Raw genomic sequence first — 9,940 nt, forward strand, 5'->3', positions numbered from 1 at the left:
CCATTTTTTAAAAAATAAATAAGCTAACATATGCCAAATGCTTTAAACTGTGTTGAACACAAGGGAGAGAATAAATGGTTGTTACTATTCAAAGAGGAAAATTCTGCTTGGAATTTTATGAAACTAAGTAAATTTATCTTTGATTTGCCTATTTTTCTCCCATTTTCCAAGTAACATTTTAAGATGACTTTGATGTTTGAACATAAAAAACAACAACAACTAAAAAACTCCCCCTCACCTTTTCTAATGCTGGTCAAAGTGTTAGCGGTACAAAAGTACAGTGAGGATTTCCTGTTCCTGGACCACTTCAGAAGCTTGTGATTTTATTGCTTTACTGCTTCATGCCATACAAACATGTCTCACCAATAGATGACTCAGGAGCATCATTTAAACATATAATTTTTATTTCTCTTTTTGTGTTAAATTTCTTCATAATCAATGTTAGGGTTTCTTAACATCCAGCTCAGCTCCAATGACCCAGCACCGTTCTTCCTGAACAAGCGCACCGTGTCTTCTCTGCATTGAGCTGTTGAGCTTGGAACATCAGGACTCATGGCAGGTATGTGTGACCCCAGTCACAAAATTAAAAAATAAAAGGTAACCACAAAAGATAAATTGTATGTTGGCTAATTTTGGGGCAGTCCTTTAAGAGAAAAGTACACGGTTAACAGTGGATATTTTGGGGCTTTTCATGTATCAGCACTTTCATTTTATTTTCCTGATTCTTGATTTTGTAACTTAGATATGATTTTGTGAAATTTTTATAAGTTTAAAAAACGGCTTTTGATTGGGATACCTCTAAAGTCTGAATGAGATCAAACATATCTGGTTAAATATTGAGCATGATAATTCTAGCATAGAAATAAATAAAAATGTCAAATGTTAGTGACACAATGCTTAAAAGTTTTTTAAAATTTATTCTTCATGGTATGACATCCAAAAATTAAACAGATTAACAGTTTGACACATTGTACTATTGTTAACAACAACATCACTTGAGAGTGTGCTAATATTAATGTAGAGTCTCCTAATGTTAAAATGTTTAGGGGAAAAGACATTAAGCAAGTAATTTTGAGTATGAGTAAATTTAATGTTCTTGCAAAAAAAAGATTGTTTATGTATCATAATTCAATGTACTGTGAAATGAGTCCAGTTCCCCAGGATAATACCCATACTTCGTTTGTAGAACCAGTCATCACACCAAGTCCAGAATGTTCCTGTGACTTCACTTCCCTATAATACCTCAGCAAGCCTATGAGAGCTAGACATTTATCAGAGCAGAGCCTGTGTGAGATTAGGAGAGGGCACACTCCTAGGTAATATTATTGTGACAATGATGGAATATATGAAATGAAAGAGTCTGGGCCTAGGCCAGCTTTCATTTGATTTCTGGCTTGGATACTTACTAGCTTCGATACCTTGAGAAAATAACATTATTATTAGACCTTATGTTTTCTCATCTACCTAATGGGAATCATACTGCCCATCTTATGATTTTGTTGAGAGAATACAAGTAAATATCTCTTATATAAGCCCATGGAACACAAATTGGTGCCTGTCTGTGTCTTTTTAGTCCAGGTCTTTATGCTTCTCACAAAATCTAAAAAATAGATGGCTGATGTGGTTCATTGGGACTGAATTGGCAGAGAAGAAATGTATGTATAGATAAGCACAGTGAAGAACAAGGTACTCTGCATAAAAATGTTGATATTGGGTGAAGTCTTGAATGGAATGTCTTCATTTTTCAGTGTTTAATTGACAAGATGACTGTGTTATCAAATGAAAGAACGTTTTGGATCCTACATCACTGATTTCTGTTTTTAGGAACTTCAGCTCCTTTGTTTGTTTAAGTCATTATTCCATTTGTCTTTCTCTACAGTGTCTCAGACCACTCGGTGGAGGTTGATTTCTGGGACCTTAGGAGTCATATGCCTTTTGTTGATGGCTACTTTGGGAATTTTGTTGAAACTTTGTAAGTTTTTCTAGACAAGTCTGCACAAAAATAAAAAGTTTCAGGAAATAATTTAATGATAAAAGTTTTATTTTACTGTGTAATATCTTCTTATTTTATTAATTTATAAACCTATACCTGGTTAAGCAAATTTGTAATCATTTCTTATAGCATATAGTAAAAGAGATATTGAACCAACATCCTTTCCAGGACTCAACATAGAACTCCAGAAAGGTGGGTCAGACAATTTTTTGTTTTTTACATAGAGGAGCAAGATTAAATAAATTGTTATACTTGGTAATACAAATTTACCTACTAATTGTAGGATAGTCTCATTTTATTGTTCTTTAATATAAGAATGATTAAATTGCATTGAATATGCATGATATTAACTAAAAAGGAAAATAGTAGCCTGAAATGACAGATGTTTCCTAATGAGCACTCATGATTAAGTAACAAAATAAAAACAATCTATAGTAAATATTACAGCCAATCCTAATTATCTGCCTGTGTTTGTATATAACCTGTACTTTCCTATCTCTTTACCTTTACTTCTGCTTCTTCTATGACTCAGAATATGTTTCATAGATTTCTACAATTCTAAACCTTTCATATCTAGCGAATGTTGCTCAAAATCTAATTTTTTTTCCAAAATCTAATTTTTAAGTGTATTTTTTACCAAATGCTCCCCATGTTTTCTCATCATCTTCTGTACCCATAGAGTATATTTCATTTATATTTTTTATCTTATCTCAACATCTTCACCACCATTATACAGCAAAGATTTGAGTACCTACCATGTGTCAACTATAATTACTGTGCATAAGTAGTGTTGCAGACATTACTGATAAACTGTATAATCAGACCAAAAACTACTTAATTGGTTTATCTTCCTTTTTAAAAAATAAAACATCTAAACCTATATCAGAATTCTCCCAATGTGCCATATTCTTCTCTTACTCAGGAAATATGCTAAATATTTTCCTCCTTTAGATCTCTCATCTGGTTAACTCCTATTTGCACCACAGTGCTCGGCTTCGGGTCATGGCTTCAAAAAATTTCTTCTAACTGTCCCCCACCCCATACGCTACTATGTGCTGTATTAACGTACTGAATTTCTTTTGTAAACTCACCTAAGTTGTCATGACATACAGTTAATAAATGATTGGAAATTATATAATTCTGAATCTATCCCTGGAATATAATCTCCATGAGGAAAAAGTGTCATATATAATTTGTTCACATTAATAGTCCCTGAAGTGCGGTATATATCAAAGAATATTTGTAGAAAAAAATGAATAAATGGTAAATTTTTGTTGAATAATTAAATTGCATTGAAAAGAATTTTAAATCCCCAATGTCATTTGCATGTTTTATTTTTTCTGTTAGTCTCTGACTGCTGTTCTTGCCCAGAGAAGTGGGTTGGGTACCGATGCAACTGCTACTTCATTTCTAGTGAACTGAAAACTTGGGAAGAAAGTAGGAATTTCTGTGTCTCTCAGAATTCCAGTTTGCTTCAGCTGCAAAACAGAGATGAACTGGCATGTACTTAATTCTGGCTTCCTACATTTTCTTTGATCTAGAAAAATATACTATCTAAGTAAGCTAAACACTTTCATTCCATCTTTAATCAGATAGTAAATGGATAGTTATTTTTGAACTAATGACCTATCAATTCTAGGTACCTTGAAACTACCCTTGTAAACCCTATACCAAGTTCTTCAAAGATTTACGTCATAGGGATAAAGATTAAGATGGGTGCCAGATAAAATAAAGTACAAGAAACTTTTTAGGGAGAATTCAAAGAGGAAATAATAGGTTATTAATTTGGACTTTGCAATTTTTAGTTCTTTTAATGAAATTTATAATTTCTCTTGTGCCTGTATAGCTTTTGTCATCTTTCTGGGATATAATATGAAACCAGTATGGCGAGTAAAATCATAAAAATTACCCAGTTCTTAAGAAAAAGTGAAAAATTTCTCCAGCTGCATCTAGCATCTGTGCTGAGTTCGGATTGTACCGATGACATTTATCCTTCAAGATACTGCTAATTTGGGATCACATTTGATCATTGATCCCCTGTGAGGGAAATGTACCGTGAAAACTATTTCTTTTTATGAGATTTCTCATTCCTTCAAGAAGGGAGATACTGTGGTATTTTTTTCACCGTATATGAGTGGGACCGATCAATGAGAACTTTGAGGCATGTGAATGTACTTACTAAATTAGCAGTTAAAAATCATTTGTTTGTGTGACAGACAGGTTGAATCTTATTATGAACATTGATGTTGTCAAAAGTATGCCGTATGCAGAATAGATTAAAATCAGGTTAGTGTGTTTGTCTTTGTATCCAAGCAGGCTTTTATGCAATTCAGTGAACAGTTTTACTGGACTGGACTCTCTTACAATGAAGAACGTGGGGCCTGGCTGTGGGAGGACGGCTCTGCTCTTTCCCGGGATCTGTAAGTTTCTAGGACCCTTTTTTGATCTTTGTGAATTTATCCTTAGATCTGACAAGGAAAGGCAGCATCCAGGAGCACTGAAGCTAAAATCACCTACCTAGAACATAAGAACACAGGAAAAAGAGAAGGTTTGACAGAATAACAATTTTGGCTCCACCTAGAATATCCAAGTTTATGCTCAAGTGATATGAAAGTTGGTGAGCTTGTGATCATGAAAGAACTTTTGCCATATGCTTTATTTTGCCCTAGTACCGTACTCGGAGGTATATGTGCTGGTACAGATAGATGCTCACAAACACAGGGGCAGCCAGAGAAAACGGTATGTCCATTATTCTCTTCATTCTGGTGGAGCCCCATATTCTCAGCATCTTCTCATCTTTTAAATATTCTGGGCTTATTTTCTGTATATTTGTAAACTTTGAATCTCATTTTCATTCATAAATGTCGGCTTTGCAGCATCACACAATGTCAAAGTTGATGCTCTGGTTTGTTTCCCTAGACTAGGTCAGCCGATACATCTAAAACAAAGTAGAAGTAAAGCATTTCATACATCAATCTGTTACTGACAACAGCACAAACTAAAAACTCCCTGGCCTCAATGCTACTGATTAGTAAGGGAATAACTGAGTGTTTTATGCCATTGTACTCGAGAGTCTTGAGAACTGTGGCTATTGAAAGAAAATAATAATGATTCAACATGTTAATATCTGACTTAAATGCTTTTAAAATTCTATAGTTTAATAAAAAGATCACCCCTTAACATCTCACTTCCTTTTTCCATGTGGTAACATTTTTTTCTGCATTACAGATTTTCATCACTTGAAACTCCAGACCCAAAGAACTGCATAGTGTATGAGCCAATGAAAAGTGCTGTGGATGAACCGTGTAAAAGAAAGAATCATTACATCTGTAAACAACAGCGTATTTAAGTGTTTCTTGGGACAGAGAGGTGGGGACTACAGATCCAAGATTACTACGAATAGTATTTTTACCTCATATTATTACTATTAATAATTATCTATTTCTTAATTATGTAAAATGTTTCAAACTGTCTTAAACAATTTTCATATATTTGAAGACATGTGTTTTAAAATTGATGAAATTTGTACACCTACACCCGAAATTATAAAGTGCAAGTTAAAGAAATTTATGAATATTTTGATGCATTTTAATGTATATGGTTCATATAAAAGTCAATGTAGTGTTAGTACACATTTGTGTGGTTTTATTTACATCTCTATAAATTCTCTTGGCAGAAATTTAAATAAAATTTAATTCACACTAATTAATATATAACAACATCACTTCAGTCCTTTGTATGGCACACCAAATTGGGAAATTGCCATCTCACCTCACTTTCCTGGAAGTAAGAATCATGTTAATTTCCTTTATTGACATGTACATATCAATACATAGATATCAATATCTATATACATATATATCTATATGTTTTAATTTAGAGCCGAAAGTGCTGTATCACAGTCTTCTCACATTTGCCACCGCTTCAGAGAACACACTTGTGTGCTTATGCTTCAGTGAAGGAGTCAGTAACATGTACAATGATGATCTTATTCCCTTTTCTAAAAGTTACGTGTCTAATACGGAGCAATTCCCTTTTTGGAGGGGAGGGGCACTCCATTTTACTGAGGGGTTTCTGAGCATGTCACAGAAGGGGTGGGGACAATGATGAGTTCCCATACTGTGACATGGATGGGATTTTTCTGACGTCACCACTGTCAAAAACCAATTCCATTTTATAAGTGTCAGATATATAAATCATAAAAAATTTATATTGGCATCTCTATTTGCTTTATAGTTTATGTTTCAATTAAATGATGATAAGAGCAAAGTTGTTTTTACTATACAAAGGCCTAGAAGAGGAAAGGATTTCCTAAATTTTATATCTCAAAATGTAAACAGGACTATGAACTGAACTCTTCATAATCTTCAATGAAGATTGAATTGGGAAAAATGCATTTAAGTTACATAATGAAATATACGGGATAGAATATAACAACTTTCAAATGTTTAACTTGAAATAAGAGAACTTATGCATTATACTTTGTGGACGCTTGAAATGTCTTTGTTTTGTGATTACAAAATAATATATTTTTAATTAAAATTTAAAAATGCCAGGTAAGCTTGTAAGGAAAATCAATAATTTTTGATACCAACTATCTCACTTCCCTATTCTCTACCCAGAAAGCAATGTCTTCTATTTGGGTTTTGACATTTAGGTGGTTTTCTCTGTAATGAATCAAATCTGCTCAATTTTCATCATTTTTGTCCAGGATGAATCTTAACTGTGTTCATTTAGTAACACCCAAATATAGGTTCTAGTTGTTACTTTTCACATCATTACCCCATCAGCTGTCCCAGAGCCCAGTCTTTCTTTATTTTCCAGAGAATTCATGAACATTGATTACAGTTTGAAGAGTAGTGAGAAAACAGAAGTGTTAAGTGTGATGAATGATGTCTAATTTCAGAGAGAAATTCAGGCCAAGAATATTTTCCCTTGGGATAAGAAAATTCCTGTTGCCTCCCAGTTGTAGCTCAGATGTTATTTTTCAGTTCCTACATGATGTCAGGGCTTTTTGATGGAAGGTGTTGGCTTGAATGGAGGATACTGGTCACCCAAGAGTGTGTCTTTCTCACAACATGGTGCTATCACATGAGTCACGCTCAGTCCAGGCCCATCTAACCTGTTTCATTTTACTGTTCATCCTCCCACTCTTACCTGCATTCTGCTGTTCTTCATCCTGAAAATATCTTTGTAGTCTTTGGGATGGAAAAGACTTCTTTCATATGTGAGTTTGTACCAAATCTCTTTTTATCCCCTCTGATATAAGATTTCTGATATATTCTCTGGGGAGAGACACCTTATTCTTCTTTGGCTCTCTGTTATTTATTTATTTATTTGCTATGAAATGGGCTAATGCTCATGGAAGGATCTAGTTGAGTGACACCCTATATGTTGTATATAGAACAAGAAAGGGTAAGTAAATATGCAACACACACACACACAGTAGCAAAAGAGTATTGCAAGAGTCAGTTTATATTTCCTTAATTTCATCTTGATGTTCTGAAGATGTTATCCTAACGGTATGCAATACTTGCTATGTACTGTTACATAACAAATTACCATAGAATTACAGACTTAAAACAACATGCTTATTATCTCACAGTTTCAGTGGGTCAGGAATCTGTCATAGCTCAGGTTGGTTTCCTTGTGCAGGGTCTCACAAGGCTGGAATCAGGGCTTGGCCAGGCTGCATTCCCACTTGACACTCAGAGTCCTCTTCCAGGCTCATTCAGGTTGTTGACAGAATGTAGTTTCTGTGGGTATAGAACTGAGACCCTCAGCTCCCAGAGGTTGCCCCTGTGCTTAGGCAGTCACACCATGTCTGCTTGCTTCTTCAAGGCCAGGAAAAGAACATCTCTGACTTCCCCTCTCTCTGACCTTCAGTCTCTTGCAAAGTGTTCAGTTCATTAGCACAGGCCCACCCCTGAGGGACAAATCTGTCTGTTCATTAAGTGAAGGATTAGGAACCTTAATAGCATCTGAAAAATGGCCTCACCTGTGTCCTTTAGTGTAATCTAAACACAGAGTAACATTCTATCTTATTCACAAATCCTATTCAAACTCAAAAGGAGGGTATTGTAGAGGTGTACACCAGGGCATGGGAATTTTGGAAGCCACTTAGGGTTCTGCCTCCACACCAACACACCCCTAGAAATGTGTTACAACTGCTACTTCACAGCTGACGTTGTTTAAACATTGTCTTTTGATTCCTAAGTTAACCGAGAACTTAATTCACATATGCCAGGGCAAATAATCATTTTCTATTTTTCCAAATATGTTAATTCTCAGTTCCTCCATTATTGACATGTATAAGCTAACATAGTATACATAAGAAAGATAATTATTTTATACATGGACTGGGACAGCTCTTTGCTGATTTCAGGAGATGTCTATGAGTCTGTTTTTGGTGCTTGGTTATGATATGAACAGTGGGCTGACTGACTAGCTAATTAATCATTTATGATGAGTTGATTAAAGTACAAAATACCCAAGTAGAATCTAGACCCAATTTGTTTATTGATGGCTTGCACGTACAATAATCAATTAGATGTCAAGTCTCTGCTCTGTGGCCAAGTGGGTGTAAAAGACTATGTAGGAGACTTCAGCCTCAGCTCTCCTCAAAGCCAGTTTTATTACACAAACATCAGCAGATTTATCCAGCGATGAAGCATGATGAATCGTGCAAATAGGAAGAACATGGGGAGCTTTTTCCTGAACTTGGTCCCCTGCTGATTATCCAAATTCTCTTTTTCATGCAGGATCATAGTCTTTGCCCGTATTGCAAGCCTTGCATGCGTGTGCTCACTACAGCCTCAGAATCCCTTTCAGCTGTCTGCACGGGCAAGTCTGGAATACTTAATCGTTTTTTTTTCTTCCAAATTTTGTGACTTCTGAAAATTTTCTCCTTATATCCCGGTTCAAAGGTTGAAAAACTTTCTCTGAAGAACTAGACAGTAAATATTTTCAACATTGTGGACCTGTCTCTGTGGAAACTACTCAACTTTGCCATTGTAGTGCTAAAAGACATAGCTAATACCTAAATGACCGGTTTGCCTGTGTTATGAATGAATTTTATTTACAAAAACATGTGGTGAGACAGATTTGGTCCACAGGCCATAGTTTGCCACCCCAGTTTTTGTGTGTAAGATGACACTATCTTACACACTATCTTACACACATCAATCCTACTGTCTGCTTCGCTTTATCCTTTTCCAGGTCACATCTATCAGTTGTAAATGTACTTACAAATTTCATTGTATAAAAACAGTTCTTTCTTATATTATCCATGTATGTTTATAGTAAAAGGTGAAAAATCTATAAATTATGTAATAGACATCTGTAAGATATCCACTCATGATTCTCACGTTCTGGAATACATGCCTTTATGTAATTTCTTTCCACGTTGTATCAGAGTTGAACTATGTGACCAATGGAATAGAGTGGAAAAATATCACTTCTGAGCTAGGTCATAAGCATGGATTCTTCCTCTTTGCTCTCTCCCATATCACTTGATCTGGGGTAAACCAGCTACCATATCATGAGCAGCCCTGTTAAAAGGACCACGTGGCGAGGAACTGAAGCCACTTAGAGACAGCCAGCAAGGAACTGAGGTCTAATTCCCACAGCCATGTAAGGAGCCTCCTTTGCAGGCCTAGTCAAGTCTTCAGATGACGACAGCCCCAGCCGACACCCTGAAAGCATCCTCCTGGGAGCCCTGAGCTGGGGCCATCCTGCTAAGCTTTTGAGGAATTCCTAATGCTCAGAAACTGTGTGAGATAGTGCCCATTTATTCTTTTGAGCTTCTAAGGTTTGGAGTAATGGGTTGCACAGCAGTGGATAACTAACACATTTTGGTACCAAGAAGTAAGGTACTGTCGTAAAGAGAAAAACATGTTGAGCTTTTAGAGTGTTTTAAAATTGGAAGTGGATGAAATCCACCAAAGG

The 9,940-nt window shown here is 35.5% G+C and overlaps 1 protein-coding gene across 1 annotated transcript; it reads left to right on the forward strand.

Moving 5' to 3' along the window:
• The first annotated feature begins 487 nt into the window (after nt 1-487).
• LOC138396317 (natural killer cells antigen CD94-like) lies at nt 488-5,342 on the forward strand. Its single transcript, XM_069489476.1, has 6 exons — nt 488-559; nt 1,880-1,972; nt 2,123-2,185; nt 3,341-3,492; nt 4,310-4,413; nt 5,222-5,342. Exons 1-6 carry the CDS (start codon nt 553-555, stop codon nt 5,340-5,342), a joined length of 540 nt encoding a protein of 179 aa, XP_069345577.1. The 5' UTR covers nt 488-552.
• Nucleotides 5,343-9,940: the final 4,598 nt, after the last annotated feature.

The sequence above is a fragment of the Eulemur rufifrons genome, chromosome 16 (genome assembly GCF_041146395.1).
Source record: "Eulemur rufifrons isolate Redbay chromosome 16, OSU_ERuf_1, whole genome shotgun sequence".
In the NCBI taxonomy this organism is placed as follows: Eukaryota; Metazoa; Chordata; class Mammalia; order Primates; family Lemuridae; genus Eulemur; species Eulemur rufifrons.